Source organism: Cajanus cajan, chromosome 7 (genome assembly GCF_000230855.2).
Source record: "Cajanus cajan strain Asha chromosome 7, NIPB_CcT2T_4, whole genome shotgun sequence".
NCBI classification, from domain to species: Eukaryota; Viridiplantae; Streptophyta; class Magnoliopsida; order Fabales; family Fabaceae; genus Cajanus; species Cajanus cajan.
The window spans coordinates 58,043,539-58,068,598 of record NC_138523.1 but is presented as its reverse complement, the minus strand read 5'-3'; the positions used below and the strand labels follow the sequence as shown (position 1 = coordinate 58,068,598).

Genomic DNA, 25,060 nt, shown 5'->3' with positions numbered 1-25,060 from the left:
GATAATTAATTTCGTCTACCACAATAATATAATGCGCACTGGTGTAAAAGAAAAAAAATAATTATAACCAACTAATTATCTTTAGCATCTTATTTAAATGTTAAATATATAATTAAAGCTACCTGACATGGACCGTATTAGTTAAAAACTATTTTTAAAGAAATGTCTTTTACACTATCAATTGTTGATAAAATGATGTTTAAATTGTGTGTTTTATATAATAAATTGGAATCTAAAAGGATTAAATTTTAAATTAATCATAACATATATTATTTAGAAGAATGTTTTTTTTTTATCATTTTAAAATGTATTAAATTCATTTTAGTTTTGGTTAATTTTAAAAAGTATAGTATTATTAATGCAAAATTACTGCTCCCTCTGTTTTATGTAGTAATAAATGTTGCGTGTCCTAGATTTTTTATAAAAGAAAAAAAAAAGATAGAAAATTTACAAATTTAATTTTATTATTTTTATTTTTATATAAATGATGCAATATAATTTTTAGAGTTATACAGAAAAAATTAATATTTATATTAAAAAAATAATATTTATTTTAAAACTTATCTTTTTTCTTAAATAACATGTAAGAAGGATAGAATAATGTCTTGTCAGAGTGATGATAGTATGCTGATTTATTTTTCTTTTCTCATTAAGATCAAATGGGAATATAAGGACCCCAGCTAGCAAGGAAAACTACGTGCGAATCCTACGCATGTATTTGTTACAATTGTACATATTTGGTTGAACTGAGTTGTGTTGTGTATTTGCTATATTTTTATATGGATAAGTTAAAATGGGGTTGGGTTGTACAAGTTGAATATTGTCTTGTGGTGTTTATATATCATGATTATATGTCGATAGTTATATAATTATGTTGTAAATTGAGGACTCATAAAATTATGTGATTGAATTATAAGTGATTAGACTATAATAATTATATTTATTTAAGAGTGAGCTAAGAATATATTAAATGAGAAGTTTTTGTAGATCATGTGTATCTAGTGTGTATACACATGTACACATACTTATTTAGTTATTTTTTCAATCCTACAAAGAGATTTATTATATTATTTTAATTATTGATGAAATTTTTACTCGTGTATATATATATTATATGCATATTTAGATATTGTTTACATGCATGTTAATCTTAATTAATTAGATATTTATTTTTGTTATTAGTTATTAAGATGTAAAGTGTAGAGATTTGACAAGTTGTTATAAAAATTAAAAATAAAAATCGGTAAAATTTTAAGAACTAAAAAGAAAAATTATTGAGGGACGGAAAATAAAAATCATTGCAGATTCAAGAATTAAAAAAAATTTAATAAATAAATAGACTAAAATTAGTGTTAAAGTTGGTGACTAAAATTAATCAAATATCAACATCTTTCATAGAATAAAACTATTATTGGATCCATGTTTATATGCATCATGTTCAGCTATCGTATGCCTTCCGAACAAAGAGATCATGCAGCTGCATCCTTGGACCATATAGCATTTTAATATAAATCATTGCGTTTCTTTTTATGGGTGCAAATCCATGCATATATTTTACGATTTTTGAGAAATGCCAAAAAATAAAGACCAAGAAGCACGTGACTGTATGAGTATATCATTGCTGCCTCCAGTTACTCCTGCACAGGCTATTCTATTAAACTAATGTTCCGTTACATAGGTATCCGATGTTCATTAGTCAAATTAAATTTAATCAATTTTCTCAAGTGACAATAGCCTTGACATCGATGGACCATAAATTAATGACTACTTCACTAGTATAGTACATAGTAGATCTAGAATAGGAAGAAATAAGATGATAATGGTTGATAAAAATGAACCAACTCCCCCTAACCCTAACCCCAACGTGGTAGTTTTTCATTAGTTTTTATTATCTTACTGAAAAATAAGGAAATATTTCAATAATATATTTTTTTAAATATTCCCCAATTCAAGGGAATTTAATAATTAAATTACAAGTGGGAAACTTAGAACATTAATTACAACTCCTTGAAATTGTTTTAGTTGTTCATTTTCATGGTGAAACTTTCAAATACGAATATTTCTCTTTCAATTTGTCTCATCTTTCTCTATGTAAACCAAAGCTTATTATGGTTACAACTTACAAGGGTGACCCATTAACCTAAGTAGTAGGTCATTAGTACTTTTCAAATTTTCTGTGCATAGGCAGAGTAGCCATATCTTTTAAATGAAATTAATATGATCATGCTTGTCACTGCAGTCAAGATAAGTATCCACTAGCATAAACGCTTCAAAAGGACAGATCTCATTCTCTTGTGTACTGTTACAGTAGTTTTCAGATCAGTAATGATGATATACACGTATAAAATGGTTCACATATTTCTTAGTTGACATAACTATATTTAGTCCAAAAAAATTTATTCATTTACAGTTTCTAAATTAAACTCATTTACTTTTAATTCCTAATTAGGGACTAGAATATTATTTATGTGTATCAATGTGGCTGAGGATATGCTTAGGAGTACTCTTTCTTATCTGTGTGTAACTATCAGCAAAAGAGTGGGGCATTGTTTATGTGGCTACTGTGGTATACAACCAGTTGGGGATGACAATGAAACAAGCATTTAATATGCATTTATTGGCCAATGGATAATTCATTCGGGAGTTCAGTGCAACCTTTTGAAAGTGACTTTCAGATTGTATGGTTATCCTGAACACAAGAAATATCCAACTTGGCAAACTCATCGGTTTCTGTTGTAGCATCATGCAATAGTGTGAATTTAAGCAGTTAAATTTAACATTGTAATTTGTTTATCTCAAACATGCTCCCCATTGTGCTTCCATGTTTGTTTCACTTGGCCGATGGAAATGCTTTCTGAGTAAGCTTTTATTTTTCTTCTCATTTAAATTATTGGAGTCAAATTATGTTTTCTCAATATCATTAAATCGGCTTATAATGAGCCCCCAAAGTTATGTTAATTTGGCCGATAAACAGTTAAAATGAAGAACATACTTAAGGCATGAGAATATAACAGAAAGAGTCTTTTTAATTTGTACCAACAGACAATTCAGAACATAATGGTGATTGATAAGTGCAGAACTTATCTTAAATGTCACACTAAATGTTTCTGCGGAATAAAGTTAAAAATGTGACAAGAGCATGTTCCAATAATTGACAAAATGGGAAGCACACATTCTCCAAGTTGTATATATACTATTAACACTTGACAATCTTTCACCACTCTGAGATCTTTGTGTGGATTCCCAGGCCTAATAGGTGTCTGGGATCATTGCTACTGCCTGGTTTAGATCAATGCTCGTTATTGTTTTTTGTCCATATATGAATTCTCGTGCTTTGAGCAAAAGCAAAATCTTATTGGTAAGCGTTTGGGAGGATGGGCCTTTTATGGGCCTTGACTGAGAGGTGAGTGTGAGTGTGAGTGTGCTCCACGTACCAGAGACAAACAAGCAATGCATGCCAACAAACCCAATCAACTCAAAAATACTTAAAACTTTATTCAATAATTATCACATCAAATTTAGTTTATAAAATAAATAAGTTAACTTAAAAATTAAGTTTGACTAATAAATGAACCCAAACATGAGGCCATGAATTGGCTCAACACACACGTCTGCGTATATATAATTTGTATAAGGTTAAAAAAATTTAACTTTTGATTAATAAGAGTTCAACTTATAAACCGAATCAAACTAATTGTGAGTTAGAATTAAGTTTAATTTAAATTGACAAAAGAGTTGAATTTTAAGCTCAATAACATGTTTATGAAATCTTTTATTACATATATATTATCGAGATAAAACTTTAATCAGAAAATCACACCGATAATACTGCATGTATGTTTTATCTATTAATATTGTAAAAAAATAAACTTAAAAATATTGAGAGTAGGAAGATGAAAGCCGGATGCGGGAAAAAAAAGGCCTCAAATATCTAAGCTACTAGTTAAAATGAACCCAATTTTGTATAACTGCGGTCCAATGCTTAAAAATCAGATCAAATGAAGCCCAGGACAAATTTAAGGTTTATGATATATACACTTCCTTTTTCTATAAGTACACTTTCTTTTCAAAAAAAAAAAAAAATTAAAATTTTAAAATATTCTTAATTTTTTATTTTAATTTTTAATTTTTAATTACACATCTACAATATTTAATTTAGTATTTCTTTTTATACATCTTCCCTCTTTTTTTTTATTTTAATTTTTATATACACCTCCTACCTTTCCTTTATCTACCTATTTTGGTAGCATATGAAAACAAAAAAAAAATACGTGAAAAAGAAGAAAGTAACAAATTAAAAATTGGAGGTGTAAAATTAGAATATTTTAAAAAAATATATAATATTTTATAATTTAAAAAAAATAAAAAAGATGTACTTATAAAAAAAGGAGGTGCATATATCATGAGCCCAAATTTAATTCAGCTCAAACCCACGAGGCCCAAATTCTAAAATTATTTTGGCTGATGATATATACACCTCCATATTTTTATATATACACCCCCTTTTTTTAAAAAAAATATTAAATTTCTAAATTATCCTTAATATTATTTAGAATAAAAAAAATATTTTGAAAAATATTTTTCGGAAGAGGTGTGTTGTACATAATTATGGAAAGTATTTTTCGGAATACTAAAATTACTATTCTGGAAAGAACTTTTCGGCGGAATAATTCCGAAAAGTACTTTCCATAATACTAAAATTACTATTCCAGAAATAACTTTCCGTCGGAATAATTCTGGAAAGTACTTTCCATAACACTAAAATTACTATTGTGAAAAGTTCTTTCCGGAATTATTATAACAAATACACACACCGTTAATATTCTAGAAAAAAGTTTCTAAAATTATGTAAGAAACTCACTTTAAAAAAGTTATTTCCGGAATAAAAATTTTCTAATTCCAAAAGACTCATGATATATACACCTCTTTTTTTTTTTTTTTTTTAATAAGTACACCTCCTTTTTTAAAAATAAAAAATTATAAAATATTGTAGTTTTTCTCTTTCTAAATTTTCTAATTTTACACCTCCAACTTTCAATTTGCTACTTTCTTCTTCTTTTTCACACACTTTTTTTTTTCTCTTTTAGTTTTCACATACTACCAAAATAGGTGGATGAAGGAAATGTAATAAGGGGGTGCATATAAAATTGAAAAAAGGAGGAAATATGTGTGAAAAAATACTAAATTAAATGTTATGGATGTAAAATTAAAAAATTTAAAATTTAAAATTTAAAATATTTTAAAATTTTAATTTTTTTAAAAAAAGGAGGTGTACTTATAGAAAAAGAAGGTGTATATATCATGAACCAATTATTTTTGAGAGTAGTCCAGTTACATCCATTCCTAGTCCGATCTTCATGACTACTACAGCGTTAGCCCAATCAAATTTAAATTATTAGTACTGGTTAAACAAAACATCAGAATAAAATATATAAAACATGTTTAACTTTTGTGTATTATCGATGTATTTACACGATCAACTAATTAAAAATCATGAATAGTATGATTTTTATAAAATGAATAAATTTATCATGAAAATTGTTATTAGATGATAATGTTGGACTATCTTCTCAAAAAAAAAAAACTTGAAAGATTAATAACAAGAGATATGCTTGGGAAGGGCAATGTTTTATTGAAATAATTATTTTTTATTTAAAATTATATTGCAGCACCCACAAACTAAAAAATCATATACAATTTTTTTTTATAAATTATATATAAAATCCATACATAAAACTATTGAAATAATAGATTTTATTTTCTTAAAATTCGTTTTCAAGATTAAAATATAAAAATATTATTCTAAAACAAATAAATATAGAGAATATAAAGATATATTGAAAATAAATATAGAAAATTGAGTATAAGTTGTTTAACGATAACACGACTAATATGTTCATTAATCACACTTGTAGATGTACTAAACAAATCATTTGAGTTATTCCTATTAGAGTTGCTGCATGAAAATTGATCAACAATATCCTATCCAAAATCATTAACTAGTTACCATCTAGTTATTTGGACAATTTTCTTTTATAAGAATTTAAAAAATAAAAAAGTAATATAAATTAAATTTATTTTAAAAGTTTAAATTATGTACTTTAATTTTTATAGAAATTCTCACATCTAACTTTATTAAAATTTGACAAGTATAAGTTGATTACCAACTTTTCATTTTACCTTTTTTATATTCTTATCTTGTTCTTATCTTAAAGTGTTTATGAGAAAAACTATTTAAACAAGATCTATAAGTTTATATAAACTAAATCTAAGAGTATTGTTAATGGATTATTTGAACCTCAACATTAAAGGTAATATGGGCTATATAGAGAAATTATTTTTCTTATAGTAAGAAATAAGAACTATAAATATGAATCACTCAATTATACATGGATAATCAATATTAGTAGCATTCACATGATCACTTAAAATATCAGAATACATTTTTCTTTTAATTAATCGTTTAAATATGATTTACTAATTTATAATTTATATTTGTAGTTCTCATTTTTCAGTGTAAAAAACTGTCATTTGATAAACATCAGATATTAAGTGAAAACTCTTTTTTTTTTTTGTAAAAAATGAAAATATAAGTTTGAGCTTTACATACATGTATAAATGATTAAAATACAATTTAGTTAATAATCACGCAAATGATGATTTAATATAAAATTTTGAGATATGTTTGGAAAATAATAATCACAGTGGAATAGGAGACAAATAGGGACGGTTCTGGATGATTTTCGCCGCGTGCCCTTTGCTTTGGTGTTTTTACTTTATAGCTTTATGTTGTTCAATGTCATCTGTAAAAACTAAGAAACACATGATACTTGTTTCATATTTTTATTCAACAAGCATGCCTTTCTTTACCTTTGGCCTTATACGGACATTGATTGTTTCATGCTTTAAGAAAGTATTCTTCTCCTCTCCCAACTCATAACATGTCTCACGCCTCTCTTTATCCTTTTTGTTCTTTCCAAAAGGAACAATAAGAATAATAATAATAAATTAAAAAAAAACAGCTTCTTCTCAACAAAACAAGATTTTTCCCAATTTAAATTCATCAACAATGATCTCAATGTAAGACATTGATAGACGATGGAACGTGAGAATCTGATTGATTTGTCATATGAGGAAATTCCATAATAGAAAGAGAGAGTGAGAATGGTGAAAAGAAAAATGCAATTATATTTAAGGAGAGTTAAATATAGAAGCAATTGAAAGTTGGAGATGGAGAGTGGAAGTGATGTGAATAGATTATTCGGGAATAGTGAGGAGGAGGGGGCGCCAATGCTTCCTTTTCAACAAGGACCTGCAACGAAAACCGGTCCAAGGCGGGTTGGTTGAACCGGGTTGGTTACTCCAAGAATGGGAGGCGGCAACGGAAGGCAACATTGGAGCAGTTTCACGATCGTTGACGTGGTCCTCTGGAGGCGGCGAGGACACAAACAGGTCCTTGAGTGAGTGTCTCCGCATGGAATCCTTCTCCACCACGTCCACGTGTTCTTGTCGCCGAGGTGATCGGTTGAGTGTAAGGAGAGAACGCAGGGTGGTTTTGGGGCGCCGGAATTGGACCAATGGGCTCGTCCTGGGGCTTTGGGTTGGGCTCTGACCAACCCCACACGGTGTCGCCAACAGCCTCAATTTCTGCAACGCTGCCATCTCCACTTCCCTCTCCCTCTCTCTCTTCTCCCTTCTTCTATTAAAAGAGTGGTAAAGTGAGTTTGAATTTGAATATTGATGATTGGTGATTGGTGAGAGGTGAGAGGTGAGAGGTGAGGGGACAAAGGTGATTGATTGCTTCTAACAAGCATGGGATCTATTTTGGGAATGCCTCCATTCATTACTTTCCTTTCATTCTTCAAACTTCAAAGGGATTAAAGACTATGACTACCTGCTCCATGCCCATTGCCCAATGGAATCACAACCCATCTTCTCATCTCTTCTTTTCTTTAAAATAAAGTCAACAGTGGGTGACTTGGCGGAATCATCTTCTCATTTACCAATTTTGTCACACGTCGCACCAGTAAACTCATCCATGCATTCACGCGTTACTTATAATTAATTAATTAATTAGTAGTTACATTCTTTTAAGTACAAGCTTATAGAAATTTTCTTCTCCCTTTCATTTTCTTTCTTTGCTTTCCTAATTTCCTTTAATTTTTTTTTGGATGTTCACGGAAACGTAGATTTGGATTTGGGTGAAAGTTTAATTTAAATCAATTAAATTTTAATTAATTTAAATTGATTTGAATTTCATAATTTTTTTTACCTTAAATTAAATTAAATTTTTGTTGATTGAATTGGTTTATTTTGAATTATCGAATATTTAATGAATTATTTTAAAAAAATTATATTAAAAAATATTTTTTAAAAAATAAATAAGTTTTTAATATTAAATAAATTGATATATTGTCAAAAATTAACTAAATCGATAAATTTTTGTAATATAGTTTCTCTATTTTTTTTTCTTAACCTATTTAAAGATTTTAAATGTACTATATGGTGTGAAAATGATATTTTATATATTACAATATTTTTTTATTTTTCTAAATATTTGAAAAATGGAAACAAAAAATCTACATATTATAATACAAAAATATTTTTAAAATAACACATATATATTAATAAATAAATAAAAAATAAAAAATAATATATATAAATTAATTAATTTGATTCATATTGATTCGGATTTTAAATTTATAAATTTATCATCCAAAAGAATCGATATGAAAATTAAATGGTTTGATTCACGTGGTTGAACATAAATAAATAAAAAATCAAACTAATTTAATTAGTTGAATTCGAATTTTCGAATTCATCTATTAATCCGATCGGATGAAGAACCTTAAAAATATTTTGTACTATCTGAGACTCTGCTTCAATCATTACTGTAATGCAACAAGGAACATTGAAGGGAGAAAAAAGAGTTTTGCAATATATTGTTACTTTTTTTTTTTTTTTTTAGCAAAAAGTGAAAAACTAGTGTTATTATTAGACAAAAAGTGCTTAACCACTAACATTGGGCGTGTTGGATTCACTTTCCCTATTCTGAGTGAAGGAATTTGGTGAGTCTGCTAGCTTCTGATCGTTAAAAATTCCAACAGATGCATGTACTTCTTCAATTGAAGTGGAAGTCGAAAAGATAAAACCACCATCACCTTGTTTCTGTTGATGCGCAGGCTGAGAGTCATATTTCCCACTTTGAATTCTCTTGAGTGTTTCCAGAACTTCATCCATAGAAGGCCTTAATACAACGTGTCCTTGCACGCACCGAAAAGCCAATTCTGCCACTGAAGTCATCATCCTTCTAACTTGTTGGTCTGACTCAAACCCCAAGGAAGGGTCTACAAGCTCACCAAGCTTTCCCTTTCGAATCTTTTTCATGGCAAGATTTGTCAAGTTAACTTCATCTCGTTCTCTGGCTGCATCAACCGCTGGCATAGATGATATCAACTCCATGAGCACAACCCCAAAGCTATACACATCACTCTTGTCAGTGAGTCTGTAGCATTGGAAATATTCAGGGTCAAGATACCCCGGAGAGCCTTGTGGAGCTGTGGAGACATGACTTACGTCGTTGGGGAGCAATCTTGAAAGACCAAAATCTGCTACCTTAACCGAAAAATTAATGTCAAGTAGAATGTTGTTGGTTTTCACATCACGGTGGATGATGTTGGAGGCATGCAGATAAGCCAATGCAGTAGCAGTTTCTATGGCAATTTGCATTCGAATAGACCATGTCAACAGACCAACCCTTGCTAAATCACCATGGACATGGCTACCAACTGTGCCATTTGGAATGTATTCATACACAAGCAATAGCTCGTGGCCGTGTCGTGAAGTGCAGCCATAGAGGGACACAAGGTTTCTGTGGCGTAGCCGAGTGAGGATCTCAATTTCATTCATGAACTGTTCCACTCTCCTGTAATTGTGCTCAAATAGATGCTTGATTGCTACTTCTCTTCCATCTCTTAGTGTGCCTGGTTTATTAAGATCAAGGCTCAAGTGAATCAATAAGATTGAAAAGTGTATAAATGGAAATGAGGCATATATATGTAGTAATTAGTATATTATTTATATGCTGACCATAGTAAACAGTGCCAAAGCCTCCATCTCCTAGCTTTCTAGTATGATCAAAATTGTTTGTTGCTTCTTGAAGTTCCTTATAAGAAAAGACGGGTACCCCAAAGAAGATCCTGTCACTCTCTGTGTCACGATTTGGGTAGGGATCAGCAGAAGTGTTGCTCAATTGGAGTTGAACGCGTTCGGAACCATATTTCCGTTTGTAGTGCCGTAACGTGAGGATCAATCCAAATATGATCCATGGTCCAACACCGATGCCTATAATTAAAGGTTGCGACTTTTAATTAGTTTGACAATTGACAATTGACACACTCAGATTTAAGTCATTTTTTCAACCTCAACCAAATGAATGAACTAAAGAGGGGGGACAACTTCATGATTGCTTGGTTTAAAATAAAGAGCCATGCTGACTAATGTATCTGTCGTTAAGGAAAATACAAAGATTTTGTTAAAACATTTTAAAAATATATTAAGATGGTTAAATTATCATTTTGGTCACAATAGTTTCACCATTTCTTTTTCTTTAAATGTCTATAATTAAAATTATTTCATTTTGGTCATATATATACTTATTTTGTTTCCTTTTAATCCTATAATTTTATAAATTTTATCTTTAATCCTTATAGTAATAGAAATCATAGATTTAAAATAAAAAATGATGTATATAAAAACTAAAATTAAACAATTTTAACAATAAAAATTAAAATATAAAAATATTAGTTTTTATAATTTAATCCTAACTTTAAAGAAAAAAGACCGTTAAAAAATATTCATAAGTTTCAAATTTTATGATGCTTGAAAATGACTTATTTATATATTTAAAAAGTCATTTTTACAATTTTGTTATAAACATACAATTTATTCTATAATTTATTTTTACCAAATACAACTTGAAAACATCTAAATTAATCTTCTTTATACATACTTCAACTTCATGATGAAATTAATTAATATGACAAATGTTCCTAAAACTATGCCAGGGGTAATTTCAGCTTAATTTGTATATCAAAAACATTTTTTTCACTTTGTTTTTAATTATATTTGCTATTAAATAACCTCCTTATTGTGTCTTTAATTAGTTCCCCCCCCCCCTTTATAATTTCTCTTCATTTTCTATAACATCATTTATCATATATTAGAATTGCTAGCTATCTGTGTACTTCTTCTATTCATACACCCCAGAATTATAGTATATATAAAAAAAATGTTTTTATCGTGAATTTAAGAGTGATAATAATTTAAACAGACATTTCAATTTTCAACTACGTTTAATAATTTAAAATGAATTTTATGCATCTTTAAAGAAACAAGGCTTAAATTAAGAAGCAGGATATATAATTGAATGTTAAAATCTTTACGTCACCTAGCATCAATCCTAGCTTCCGAGTGGTCGAAACTCTACCTTTCCTGCATAATTGAAAAGAAGGCATTGTTGGAATTAGATAATAAAGAGGTAAATGGATCCTAGTTAAATACTACTTAAATGTGGTGCTAAGTGCTAAGAAAACAAAATTCCTTAACATATACAGAGAAGTAAAGTGAAAAAATGACCTCCTCCGGGTACAATAAATATTTCCCTTGCTGTCAGATCGACAATGGCCTCCTTGGTTGGTTCGACACTGATCACAGGCAAGTGAAAAGTGGAAGTCAAAGGTAATTTCAGCAGTCAGAAATCCAAAAGGATTTTTGTTGAACTGGGAATCTTGTATGACGGGAAGTTGAAAAATAGAACATGAGGAGTTTAAAGAGCGCAGAGAGGGGTGAGGAGAGTAGGAAGAGGCAAAGTAAAAATCAGAGGAACATGTGGTATACTTGATGAAATTATCTGTATCCTTCACTTTCTTCTGCTTGCTGCATTCGAAGACTGTTACATTGTTTTTCACATCAAAATAACCCAAAGGAGAGGAGGGAGGGACGCTAATATTATAGCTGAGGGCCTCACAACTATCATTTTGCACAAGCTTCAAAAAATCCTCGTCGATCATGGAAATACTAGTCCGCCGCCACTGACTATAAGAATTAACTCGTGTAACTTTGAAATGTTTTCCTCCATTCTTCAACTGGACACTTTGCTTAACATCACTGCACCCATGGATTGCCAAAACACCACACTTCTGCCTTTCTACGCTGCTGAAAGGGAAGGAAATTTTTCCCAAACTTCCGCAATCAAATGACTCTGGACAATCATCATACTCATGTTCATGCCCATTTGCATTCCCACCCAACACAATCACCACCCACAAACAACAAATCAAAAGGACTTCATTAACGCCACACATTTCCAGCTGCCACTAACACAACCATCAAATCATTATATTTTCGCAATCTGTTGCCAACGCTCTATAAATTGCTATCTTTTTGAACCAATTCATACGCCGCTTGACTCACAAAATTACTACTATGTCAACGTCTTTTTCAACATACTTCAAATAAATCTTATTTTTTTATTTTTAAATAAATCTTAAGAACATCAATAAAAACATATTAATTTTTTTATTAACTTTAAAAAATAAAAATTATAATAAAATACGATAAATTTCAATTAAAATTAAAAATAAAAAGGTTGACCCAATAAGTCTTTACACGTGAAACTAGCCTGTCTATTTTAAAACTCATCTTCGAAGCTTACGGCTTAAGAATTTAGGTGAACCGTGTGCCTCCCATTTATCCTGTAAGGTAACGTGTTGATCTTCAAATTTGATAATAAAAATATATATAATTAAAAAAATATAAACATATGAAAAAATATTTAAATTATTCAGGTATTGTAATAATTAATTTCGTAGTTTATATGTTTAATAATTATAAAAATTAGAGTCCAACAAAGGGTTCGAATTTATTTACATGACTAGGTATTAGTAGTGTTTGCTTTTTTTGTTTACTTTGAATTTGACTTTCAAATGATCGCTTTCCGACAATATACAGGTCACGGTGTGAAATTGTGAATAATACTTTCACCGTTTGGCCCACCATGTTGGTGCCAGTGTGCACTCACAGCATTTGTAAACTAAAATCTTAATAATTACTAAAAAAAAATTTAGAGTGTTTGATGGAGTACATGTTTATTTAAATGGTTTTAATAATAAATATATTACATTTCATTTTTATTTCTTCAATTTTTAAATAAAAATTAAGAATAACATACATTACTACAGGAACTAAATATCCTAACCAACATTGATACCTTTAGAATTATTGATCATTTGCGACATAACAAATATTATTAAAAAGAATAAAGTTACAATGATGTAGAAATACTGGTCCAAAATAATGAAGCAAATTTATAAGAAGGCAAACCATATCAGTTTGGTAAAAAAGCTCAGCTACATAACTGTGGGAGACAATCTTATAAGTATGTGATATTTATTTTCTTAATTAATTATTTTATTTTCTTAACTAAAGTCTTAAGTACGTTAACATTTTTATTACTAGCATTTAGTCAGCGTTTTCGTCTCTGCCCAAACTTTTTTATTTTGAAAAACACGCTCGCGTTGAAAATTAGAGACTTCAAATTAGCATAGCTGACATTTGGGAAATCCACCAGGGAAGAACCATTCTGGAAATTCTTTGGTGAGTGTACGACTAGTTTAGGGTTTACTACTAAATGTGACTTGCATTCTAATTTCAATTATCATTAAGAAAAACCTAGTCAAAGTTAGAAAGTGTGTTTTTAATATTTGATCTTTGAAATTAGAATTGGATTTTGAGGTTATTACTACCCTCCCATTTTACTATCCCCTTTTTCCTTTCTTTTATTTAAAATAAATTTAAGGGTAAATTACATTTTTGTCCACCATTTTTATTTAATTACTTCAATTTAGTTTCTTTATTATTAAAAAGTTCATCTTGATTTTTTAAACTTTCAAAATGACCTAATGTGATTTCTTTTCAATTAAGATTAACAATGATAATATTTTGTTCATGGGACACTTAAAAAAATGACATATATTATTATATATAAAAAAATTAACGTTATTAACTTTAATTAAACAAAAAAGATCACATTGTATATTTTGAATAATAAAGATTAAATAAAATAAGGTTCAAAAGAATAATTTAAAAATTATGTATTGACAATATTCATAATTAAAAAAATAATTACTCAAGTCTTTATCATTATCCCAAAAAAATGTTTTAAATTTTCGTATTTATATTTTTCAGTTTTTTGATTTTTAAATAGAAAATTTCGTAACCACTCTCACCTAATAAAAAGTTAATGAATAATGTAGTTTAAAAGTACAGTTGCTTAGGACTCTTAATTGAAAAGGGTTGATTTTTTTTAATCTCTCATATTTTAAGAAAAAAATATTTTATTTATGTACGCAAGTTAACACTTTAAATTTATTTTATATTTTTTTAAGTGTTTTTGAGAAATAAAATTGCACGTTTGTGCTTTAGTTGTCGTTCAATTTATTTATCAAAAATAGTTGTCATTCAATTTTGTATTAACCAATGACACTAAAAATAAATTTAAAAAAACTTGTTTTGAAATACAAAATTTGCACTCAATAACATATTATATTTACTCTCTAAGTTTGACATATCCGAAAAATGAAAGTTGCATTAAATAAAAATATCTATTTAATATTTGAAGGAACTATTTTAAAAATAAAAATTATATTATATATTATTATTATATTCTCCTCTTTAAAACTATATTATATACTTAATATAAGATACACAATTTTTTTTAATAAGATTACATGTCTATTTTTTTTTATAAAACGTATTTTTATATTTCAATACTTATATTTAAATGATTTAATTTATTATTTTGTCTATGACCTATAAAATGTTATGACCAACCTTATTAAAATGATATTTAACCCATTAATTCTTTTATTAGTTTTATATATGAGAAATATTTTGCAAAGAGTAATGTTACATATACAACAAAAAATTGTATAACAACATGTACAACTCTTTTATATTAATCTCTTTTCATTATTAATAATATCTTTCTATAATAAATGAAGTAATGAGAAGCGAAAGATAACGGACATAATATTGTATAAGTTGTACATATAACATTATTCTTTTGTAAATACTTTATTTTTTATTTTAGAAAAAAAATGCACAATAACATCATTATTCGTTCATTCACTTAATTTTAGTTTTAATTTTTATTACATGGTCTTAAATTAAAAAAAATCCTCCTAAAAATAGTTTTAAATAATATATATTCCTAAAAAAATTTAATTATCTTTTCTACTCCTTAATTTTCCTTTGATTTTGTTTAATAGACAAATTCTTCTACGAAGACTTTTCGCTTTAAGAAAATAATAGTATGAAATTCCAATTTATAATATTAAAAAATAAAAACAATCAATTATTTTATATTTTATATTTTATATTAACTAATAAATTCATATCTAATTGATATATTAGTCTTTTATGTTAATATAAAAAAATAGTTTCTTATACAATTTTTAATTAAGTTTAGATGTACTGTACTTTCAGTATTTAAAAATCAACAAAATTATTAATATATTTTATATATATAAACCATACTTCAGCCATACATATCAAAGTCCATGATTCTATTTTGTGTTTAATAAATTACAAGTGCCATACTAGATTTGGCTTGACGGTTACTGAGCATTGACATTAGGACTAGTGGATTGACTGTCCCATTCATCTGCCACAGCTTTTGGCGAAGGCCACACCTTCATACTTCTCAACAATTCCACTTCATCACCATCAGCTAAAGATGGACCTTCACCCTCAACTTTTACTTCCTCCACATGTGCATTTCCATCCTTGTGACTTTCGATTGCCTTCAACAACTCCAAAACTTCATCCATGGAGGGTCTCAATTCTTTATCTCGTTGCAAGCACTGAAAAGCCAATTCTGCCATTGATGTTATTTGCCTTTTAACATCTCTATTTGACTCAAAACCAAGGGAAGTATCCACCAACTGAGCCATTGCACTTTTTTGAATCTTCCTTATGGCTAGATCTGCCAAGTTTATTTCATCCTTATGCCGGTTCAGATCAATTGCTGGCATGGATGATATGAGCTCAATAAGCACAACCCCAAAACTATACACATCACTCTTGTTTGTGAGTTGGTAGCATTGGTGATATTCTGGATCAACATAGCCCGGGGTTCCTTGTGGAGCTGTGGAAACATGTGACACATCATTTGGGAACAATCTTGATAGTCCAAAATCAGCAACTTTAACACAAAAAGTGTTGTCAAGGAGAATATTGTTTGTTTTGACATCACGGTGAATGATGTCAGAAGCATGAAGATAGGCCAACGCAGTAGCAGTCTCTATGGCAACTTTGATTCGGATAGGCCATGGCAAAAAGCTACGATTTGTTGATCCATGATGATGGAGGTGACTGGCCACCGTCCCATTTGAAATGTATTCAAACACGAGCAATAGTTCACGGCTGTGACGTGACGTGCAGCCATAAAGAGACACCAAATTTTTGTGGCGTAAGTGTGTGAGGATCTTGATTTCATTCATGAATTGTTCTAATCGCCTGTAGTTGTGCTCATATAGGCGCTTCACAGCAACTTCACGTCCATCGATAAGTTTTCCTAATTAGTAAAATGGAGATGAAAGAAACATTTACTTATTTATTGTTATTCTCATTGAAGGTGGAGTTTGTGTGAGACATACCATAGTAAACAATCCCAAATCCTCCTTCTCCAAGTTCTCTAGAACGGTCAAAACGTTTTGTCGCTATTTCAAGATCCTTATACTTGAACACAGGGACCCCAATGTAGATACTCTCACTCTCTAGGTATGGATTTGAGTATATACCAGGCACACATCTTGCTTTCCGGTGCCATACAATGAGTAGCCCAATTATAATAATGCCAGGGAGTCCAATACCTAGAAACCAATAAGGAGGGAGAAATCCAATTAATTGAAGATTATATACTGAAGAAGGTGTAAGATTGAAACAGTTTGACTAACTGGAACTGCATGACTCTGTCCTCAAGCAATGAAATAGGATGTTCAAATGTTACGCTAAGAATGTTACCAAAAGTCGCAAAGAAAAAAGGAGGAAACTAAAATACATCAGAACATTACCTAGTCCAAATTTCCACGCCAAACTTTTATTCTCTGCAGTAGTAATTATAGGAAGAAATTAATGTATAGCAAAGATAAAGATTAAAGACAAGTGTGAGGCAAATTACAATACATATAAGGCAGAACGTTTTGATTGGGCTAATTCTATGTACCGTGGTATGTCATATATATGGTAGAGCAAAGATAGTAAGTAAGACACAGCGAAATAAAAATTGTTGCATTAGATAGTTTCCTTTATTGGAAGTTAATTTGTGGTAACCTTATGGCATGCACGCCCTGAACGTGATTGAGACATAAAAATAAAATTTGCATACCGTTGGCGCAATAGGGTTTTCCTTCAGTGTTAAGTAAACATTGGCCTTGACGTTGAAGACAGGTTTCACAAGCATCAGATAATCGTACTTGAATAGCGATACTAGCGGATAGAAAGTAAAAGGGGTCCTGAGTAGACTTTCCTTGTGTTGCAAGCTGAATGGTTGAACATGGTGCTAAAGCGGTGGGGTAGTTGAAGGGGAGAGGAGTCTGAGTATTTGGAGGGCCATAGTAGATGTCGTACTGAGAACAGTTTGAGTATTTATAATAGTATTTGGGAAGGGTGATCCTGAGGGAGCGATTGCATCTGAAGAGTGTGATACTATATTTGATGTTGAAAGAAGCTAAGGAAGAGGTGTGAGGAAGGGTAAAATTGTTGGCGAAGGCTTTGCAATTTTTGGTTGACAAATAACGATCTTGTTGGTCATCTGTGATGACTATGGAACGAGGTTCAACCTGTAGAACAGGATAGGATTTTGACGTTAGTTTGAGGGTTTTGGGAGCGGATGGATTGTGTTGTTGGCAGCCATCTATAGCGAGTAAGCCGCAGTGTGGTTGCTTAGTGGTTGTGAAGGGAAACTTAATAGGGCCAAGAAACCCACAGTCGAAAGATGGTGGACACTTTCCATTGTCAGCTGAAACATGAATCACAAGCAAAAGCTGGTATAAAATAGGAAGGAAGACCATCAGGACGGAAATGTAATCACCTTCAATCTGCACAATGCTTATTACTTTTTTTTTTAGAACCAAAAAGTTCAATATCTAATCACTTTCATCTGCACAATGCTTATTACTTTGTCTTCGAAATTATCATACTACATTAAATATCAGTGTTTTAAAACTTTGAATGTCTATTCACTTTTCTATGTCATTACTATATATTTATTATTAAAATGTCTATTCACATCCTTCTCATTCATCACATATAAAGATATCAAAACAATTTTAAAAAAGAACAATTCTTCTCCTGCAAAAGTGACACCTATAAAAAGAATTCAAAAGGACAATTATAAAAATTGAACCTACTCATTAAAAGTTATTTTTATTATATAAATGTTTGGGGGTGTTATCAATTTAAGAGATTATCCATTTAATTTTGTTTTAGCTAATAAATTATGATATTTTATGATTTTATTTTCAATCAATGATTAAGTACGATATAGTGTGACTTACATATATCATTTTAAATAATTAATTATTTTTTACAATGTTAAGAGTTATAAAATATAAAATCAATCTCTATATATTAAATATGAATTATCAATTGTTATATTATTTGAGATTGTTTTTAAGACTTTTTTTCTGGTGAGTAGGTTTTTTTAAAAAGATTTAAATTTTTTTTATCAATTTTTATTTATTATAATTATTTATAAATTAAATTTTAATATTTTAAAATAAAATATTAATAAATAATATATTATAATATAAATTATTTATCTTATATTTAAAATATAATTTACTAGTGGACATTATGCACTTGTTACGCAACAACCACTTAGAGGAAGGGCCAAACTGGGAGGACAACGGGTAGGCGAAATGGAGGTTTGGGCCTTGGAGGGATTTGGTGTTGCTCATATTTTACAAGAGATGCTTACTTATAAATCTGATCATATTAAAACTCACCAAGAAGTACTTGAGACTACGATCATTGGAGGAACAATACCTAGGATGTTACTTCTATAATTGATACTAATAAGAAATCAACCATTATGATAAGGAAAAGTGTGATTCAGAGAGAGAAAAAGAGACAAAAATTGAAACAAAACCGATATAAGTGTTCGTCCCTCTTTGTATTATAAGTTTTCATACAGTTAAACATTTTTCATTTTGATAAGGATTGGCTACTTTTATATATATATAGACTAAGTTTTCCTTTTCATCGTGATCAAGATACAAAAATGTTAAGGAAATTAAATTTAATGTTTCTTATGAATGAAATTATTAATTATGAAAAGATTGATCTAATTAATAGGGTAAATAAATATAAATATAGTGATTGTGTAAAATTTCATGCACTTAAAACTATTAAGTATTTTATGATAATATATAATATTAATTAATCTTGTTCTATTTTTTTTTTATTGTAAAAAAAATTTAATTGGTAAAATATTATTTTAATTAGACTAATTTGACCAAAGATTCAATTGAGTAAAAAAAATAACAACAATAACAAAAAAGGTAAAATTAATTTAATCTAAAATAATATTTGGTCCTTAACTTTTAATTTCTACATGGTGTTAAATTAAAAAATACTTCGTAAAAATAGTTTTAAATAGTATATATTCTTAGTATTCTTTTAATTATTTTTTCCTCTCCCTTTCATCTGATTTTGTTTAATAGTGAAATTCTCGGGGAAAAATTTCTCGCCTCAAGAAAATAACAGTTTGAAATTCAAATTAAAAATTGAATGGTTTTGAAACAGTTTCTACGTTGACTAATTAATTAAATAAATATAAGATAATATTGTCATATCTACTTTCCTAATAAATTTTATTTTTTTATTAATAAATTCTTATCGATCAAACCTCAACAAATCTTAAGGTACTAGTTGGAAAACAAAGCAAAGTAATAATAATAATAATAATTATTATTATTATTATTATATTATTATTATTATTATTATTATTATTATTATAACTTGAGATTTTTTTTGACATCAAGACTACATCTTTTTTTTTATTTTTTTATTTCACCGATAATTTCGAATCACAAGCAACTTTTGACTCTTATCCAATATGAAGATTTCTTCCACAAGAACACGAGCAATGCAGGTAATCATAATAACGAACACTAAATTTAAAATCGAGTGATAACATAAAGAATAAGAGGAGATAATGATAAGGAATTTTAATTGCATGTACACATATTTAAATTAGGGATCAAATTAAATATACAAATACAAAATGATGATAAGACTAAGGTCGAATGATAGTTCCAAAATTCTCCCAAAATTATAAAGTATGTAGAAATTCTCTTTTGTTTAGTAATTAAATTCTCTTACAAAAACTTCTCACTTCAAGAAAATAACAGTGTGAAATTTAAATTTATAATAAAATTTAAAAATAAACGCATTCAATTATTTTATATTAACAAATAAATTCATATCTAATTGATACATTAGTATCTTATATTAATATGAAAAAAATAAGTTTCTTATTACAATTTTAGATCTACTTCCAGAATTTTAAAAAATAACAAAATTATTAATATATTTTATATATATATATAAATAAAAAAATAAAAATTGTTCCTTCCATACTTCACTCATACATATCGAAGTCCATGTTTCTATGTTGTGTTTAATAAATTACTAGTGGCATACTAGATTTGGCTTGACGATTGGGCATTGACATTAGAACTAGTGGATTGACTGTCCCATTTATCTGTCACGGCTTTTGGTGAAGGCCTCATCTTCATATTTCTCAACAATTTCACTTCATCACCATCAGCTAAAGATGGACCTTCACCCTCAACTTTTACTTCCTCCACATGTGCACTTTCATCCTTGTGACTTTCAATTGCCTTCAACAACTCCAAAACTTCATCCATGGAGGGTCTCAATTCTTTATCTCGTTGCAAGCACTGAAAAGCCAATTCTGCCACTGATGTTATTTGCCTTTTAACATCACTATTTGACTCAAAACCAAGGGATGTATCCACCAACTGAGCCATTGCACTTTTTTGAATCTTCCTTATGGCTAGATCTGCCAAGTTTATTTCATCCTTATGCCGGTTCAGATCAATTGCTGGCATGGATGATATGAGCTCAATAAGCACAACCCCAAAACTATACACATCACTCTTGTTTGTGAGTTGGTAGCATCGGTGATATTCTGGATCAACATAGCCCGGGGTTCCTTGTGGAGCTGTGGAAACATGTGTCACATCATTTGGGAACAATCTTGATAGTCCAAAATCAGCAACTTTAACACAAAAAGTGTTGTCAAGGAGAATGTTGTTTGTTTTGACATCACGGTGAATGATGTCAGAAGCATGGAGATAGGCCAATGCAGTAGCAGTCTCTATGGCAACTTTGATTCGGATAGGCCATGGTAAAAAGCTACGATTTGTTGATCCATGATGATGGAGGTGACTGGCCACCGTCCCATTTGAAATGTATTCAAACACGAGCAATAGTTCACGGCTGTGACGTGAAGTGCAGCCATAAAGAGACACTAAATTTTTGTGGCGTAAGTGTGTGAGGATCTTGATTTCATTCATGAATTGTTCTAATCGCCTGTAGTTGTGCTCATATAGGCGCTTCACAGCAACTTCACGTCCATCGATAAGTTTTCCTAGTTAGTAAAACAGAGATGAAAAAATATTTACTATTTTATTGTTATTTTCATTGAAGGTGAAGTTTGTGTGAGATATACCATAGTAAACAATCCCAAATCCTCCTTCTCCAAGTTCTCTGGAACGATCAAAACGTTTTGTTGCTTTTTCAAGATCCTTATAGGTGAACACAGGGACCCCAAAGTAGATACTCTCGCTTTCTAGATATGAATCTGAGTAGAGAGCAGACACACATCTTGGTTTGCGGTGCCATATGATCAGTAGCCCAATTATAATTGTGGCAGGGAGTCCAATACCTAGAAACCAATAAAGAGGGAGAATTCCAATTAATTGAAGATTATGTATACCGAAGAGCGTGTAAAATTGAAGTTTTAAACTGTTTGACTAACTGGAATTGCATGACTATGTCCTATTATACAATTATACAAAAAAGTCATCAAAAGTCGCAGAGAAGAAAGAGGGAAATACATCAGGGTACATAAGACATCAGACATGGAATATATGGTGCTCTAAATTGACAAATAAGAAAAGAAGGAACATTACCTAGTCCTAATTTCAACGCCAGACTTTTATTTTCTGCAGTAGATATCAAAGAAACAAATCAATTTAAAAAAAAGCAATAAAGACAGGTGTATATTAACCAAATTATGATATAAAACTATTAGGCAGAAGATTTTTATTAGCCTAATTCTAAATTCCATGTACGTGCTATGTGCTAACTAAATACTACAAATCAGTCACTTGGGGAAGTTTGTGTCGAAATGGTTTTTTTGAATTTGAGATGTTTCCTGAAATCCTTCATTGAAAGTTCATTTGTTGTAACATTTGGTTGAGGCTTAATAGCATGCACTAAACCTGAGACATCCTTTCTCGTCCTCCACATTTTTAACTCGAAAATAATTGCATACCTTTGGCGCAATAAAATGTTCCTTTACCGTCAAGTAAACATTGGCCTTCTCCATGATGAAGACAACTTTCACAAGCCTCAGATAATCGCACTTCAATAGCGATACTAGCAGATAGAAATTGAAATGGATTGTTAGTAGATTTTGCTTGTACTGCAAGCTGAATGGTTGAACATGGTGCTAATGAGCTTGGCCACTTGAAGCCCAAAGGAATTTCAGTATTTGGAGGGCCATAGTAGATATCATAGTCAAAACAATTTGAATATTTATAAAAATGGTTGGGAAGGGTGGCCTTGAGGGAGTGATTGCATCTGAAGACAGTGATATTATATTTGATGTAGAAAGAAGCTAAAAGAGAGGCGTGAGGAAGAGTAAAATTGTTGGTGAAGAGTTTGCAATTGTTGGTTTGCAAATAATGATATTGATCATCGTCTATGATCATTATGGTACGAGGTTCAACCTGTAGAACATTGTAGGTTCTTGGTGTTGGATTGTTGAGTTGAATGGTTTTGGGAGCGTAGGGATCTTTTTGTTCACAACCACGTATGGGCAATAGGCCACAGTGTGGTCGCAGTGTGGTTGTGAAAGGAAACTTAATCTGGCCAAGATCTCCACAATCCAAAGAGGCTGGACACGTTTCATCTTCAGCTGAAACAAGAAGCTGGGACAAAAATATTATGAGTGATTTCAAAATAAGAGCAGGGGCCATTAGGAATGTCAAGCAAGTGCATTCAATGCACCAAACAAGAATTGTGTCATTTTATATTGGAAGATTACGAGAGACTAATTTCATTTCAAGTCAATTCTAAGTCATGCTCTTCTTGGGTGATGCTTAGACTCGTAAAATATTTATTTTAAAATTATTAAGAGTGTATATTCCTCCAGCCTTATGTCTGAGAAGTTAAATCTAGTCTTTTAATCTACTCAAAGGATAACATATTATTCTCATATTGATCTACCAAAGGTTTTCAAGTTTATTAACTAATAATTGATTTTTGGGGTTAAAAATTCTTTATTTGTTAGGAAAAGTGTTACTCTACAAGATTTTTATTATAATCATCTATCAGGAGAAGAAATCTATCCCTAATACACACCAATACAAATTAACAAAAGAATAACTTACATTATTCTCAACTTTGATTTAAAATTTTGAATTTCAATTATTTGGAGTTAAGTTTGTATTTTTAATAATTTATATTTTTTAACTTATACAATCTAGATTTTGTAATTTCTATTTATAAAGTAAATACAAAATAATTTATGTTTAAAATAATATTTATAAAGCAAATACAAAATAATTGTTTTTAATGAAATATTTGTTTTTCACGTATATTTTCCTTAAAATGCAATATTGTTCGAGACATGATCGAATATTAAATGTGAAAATCTCTCTTAAAGAAAATTCAAACTTTATTGAATAAAAAATAAGTTGCTCATGAAATGTAAATGAAAACTTTTTAAAATATTTACAAGTTTTACTTATAGTTTTAAAAAGTTAAAAAAAATGATTATTTAAAATTTAAGTCTAATGAGTGGAAAATAAAAATTTGATAAAGCTAGAAAAGAATCAAACAAGTGAAACCATTTTAGAAGCCGTGCTTTTGACACAGGAAACATAAAAGCACTAAAGAAGACTTGGTTACGTTTTCAAAGTCACCAGTTGAAGGTCTAGATGTATATTTTGACGATTGTAAAAGACGGCACAAAGTCGAACTAATTAGAAAAGTTGTGTGCAAACTGAGGGTTAAAATGGACTAGGTAATATATATATATATATATATATATATATATATATATGAGAAATTATTTATTTATTTTAAGAATAAGTTTAGAATTATTCCATTTAATAACTCATATTTTATATCAAATTTCAGCGATTCAATTATTGAATTAAAATTTTTTAATACATATATCAAATTTAAAAATTTAAAAATTTAAAATTATTTAATAATTCATTTAATCAATTCAAATTAATATATAAAAATCCTAAACCATACTAAAAGCCTAATTTTGCTTTCAATATTCACACCATTATGATAGGTTCGACTCACATACACTAAAGACAAACCTAGCAAATATAATGAATCATGAGACGACTTGTTGATCAATTTGTATTATTTTAAGAAATATATATATCGAGTTCATATCACCAACAAACATGATGTCTTTATCACACAATTATTGATATCATCTTAAAGACATAAATTTAAATTTAACTAAGCCTTACTAAATTTATTTGGAGATAAAAATTGTCTTTTATTTATATATACTACTTGAGTCATAACACTAAAAATGTGAGATCTTTTACAAGATTTCATGAAATTATTTAGACATGAAAATGCAAAACTTCATGTCCCAAAAATCAAGCACAAGGTCTAAGAAATCTGAAGTACTACAATTTACCGCTACATC

The 25,060-nt window shown here is 29.4% G+C and overlaps 5 protein-coding genes and 1 pseudogene across 6 annotated transcripts; all 6 read right to left on the bottom strand.

Moving 5' to 3' along the window:
* Positions 1–7,257: 7,257 nt before the first annotated feature.
* LOC109795348 (uncharacterized) lies at positions 7,258–7,662 on the bottom strand. Its single transcript, XM_020354815.3, has one exon. The coding sequence runs from the start codon at positions 7,660–7,662 to the stop codon at positions 7,258–7,260; it is 405 nt and encodes a 134-aa protein (XP_020210404.1).
* Positions 7,663–8,942: 1,280 nt separating this feature from the next.
* Positions 8,943–12,692, bottom strand: LOC109795128 (LEAF RUST 10 DISEASE-RESISTANCE LOCUS RECEPTOR-LIKE PROTEIN KINASE-like 1.1). The gene is made up of 4 exons (XM_020354551.3): positions 11,638–12,692; positions 11,450–11,493; positions 10,090–10,344; positions 8,943–9,983 (listed from the first exon to the last, which is right to left on the bottom strand). The coding sequence occupies exons 1-4, from the start codon at positions 12,363–12,365 to the stop codon at positions 9,010–9,012; spliced, it is 2,001 nt and encodes a 666-aa protein (XP_020210140.2). The 5' UTR covers positions 12,366–12,692; the 3' UTR covers positions 8,943–9,009.
* Positions 12,693–15,560: 2,868 nt separating this feature from the next.
* On the bottom strand, positions 15,561–18,124 carry LOC109813133 (LEAF RUST 10 DISEASE-RESISTANCE LOCUS RECEPTOR-LIKE PROTEIN KINASE-like 1.1 pseudogene; annotated as a pseudogene). The gene is made up of 4 exons (XR_014428027.1): positions 17,450–18,124; positions 17,136–17,168; positions 16,719–16,934; positions 15,561–16,636 (listed from the first exon to the last, which is right to left on the bottom strand). The product of XR_014428027.1 is annotated as an LEAF RUST 10 DISEASE-RESISTANCE LOCUS RECEPTOR-LIKE PROTEIN KINASE-like 1.1 pseudogene (transcript).
* LOC145950105 (LEAF RUST 10 DISEASE-RESISTANCE LOCUS RECEPTOR-LIKE PROTEIN KINASE-like 1.1) lies at positions 16,672–18,134 on the bottom strand. The gene is made up of 2 exons (XM_083061036.1): positions 17,450–18,134; positions 16,672–16,934 (listed from the first exon to the last, which is right to left on the bottom strand). The coding sequence occupies exons 1-2, from the start codon at positions 18,132–18,134 to the stop codon at positions 16,672–16,674; spliced, it is 948 nt and encodes a 315-aa protein (XP_082917162.1).
* A 2,062-nt stretch (positions 18,135–20,196) lies between these two features.
* On the bottom strand, positions 20,197–22,100 carry LOC145949657 (LEAF RUST 10 DISEASE-RESISTANCE LOCUS RECEPTOR-LIKE PROTEIN KINASE-like 1.1). The gene is made up of 2 exons (XM_083060280.1): positions 21,824–22,100; positions 20,197–21,742 (listed from the first exon to the last, which is right to left on the bottom strand). Exon 2 carries the CDS (start codon positions 21,666–21,668, stop codon positions 20,769–20,771), a length of 900 nt encoding a protein of 299 aa, XP_082916406.1. The 5' UTR covers positions 21,669–21,742; positions 21,824–22,100; the 3' UTR covers positions 20,197–20,768.
* LOC109813124 (LEAF RUST 10 DISEASE-RESISTANCE LOCUS RECEPTOR-LIKE PROTEIN KINASE-like 1.1) lies at positions 21,747–23,357 on the bottom strand. The gene is made up of 2 exons (XM_020377253.2): positions 22,652–23,357; positions 21,747–22,039 (listed from the first exon to the last, which is right to left on the bottom strand). Exons 1-2 carry the CDS (start codon positions 23,355–23,357, stop codon positions 21,747–21,749), a joined length of 999 nt encoding a protein of 332 aa, XP_020232842.2.
* Positions 23,358–25,060: the final 1,703 nt, after the last annotated feature.

Bases quoted from the DNA above. Each gene is read 5' to 3' on its own strand.
- LOC109795348 (XM_020354815.3), bottom strand. From the start codon at position 7,662: ATGGCAGCGTTGCAGAAATTGAGGCTGTTGGCGACACCGTGTGGGGTT.
- LOC109795128 (XM_020354551.3), bottom strand. From the start codon at position 12,365: ATGTGTGGCGTTAATGAAGTCCTTTTGATTTGTTGTTTGTGGGTGGTG. The intron at 11,494-11,637 runs GTCATTTTTTCA...TCAATTATGCAG, and splicing joins ATTTATTGTACCCGGAGGAG to GAAAGGTAGAGTTTCGACCA. The intron at 9,984-10,089 runs GTCAGCATATAA...TTAATAAACCAG, and splicing joins CTTTGGCACTGTTTACTATG to GCACACTAAGAGATGGAAGA.
- LOC145950105 (XM_083061036.1), bottom strand. From the start codon at position 18,134: ATGGTCTTCCTTCCTATTTTATACCAGCTTTTGCTTGTGATTCATGTT. The intron at 16,935-17,449 runs GTATGCAAATTT...ATTGGTTTCTAG, and splicing joins AAAACCCTATTGCGCCAACG to GTATTGGACTCCCTGGCATT.
- LOC145949657 (XM_083060280.1), bottom strand. From the start codon at position 21,668: ATGAATGAAATCAAGATCCTCACACACTTACGCCACAAAAATTTAGTG.
- LOC109813124 (XM_020377253.2), bottom strand. From the start codon at position 23,357: ATGGCCCCTGCTCTTATTTTGAAATCACTCATAATATTTTTGTCCCAG. The intron at 22,040-22,651 runs GTATGCAATTAT...ATTGGTTTCTAG, and splicing joins AACATTTTATTGCGCCAAAG to GTATTGGACTCCCTGCCACA.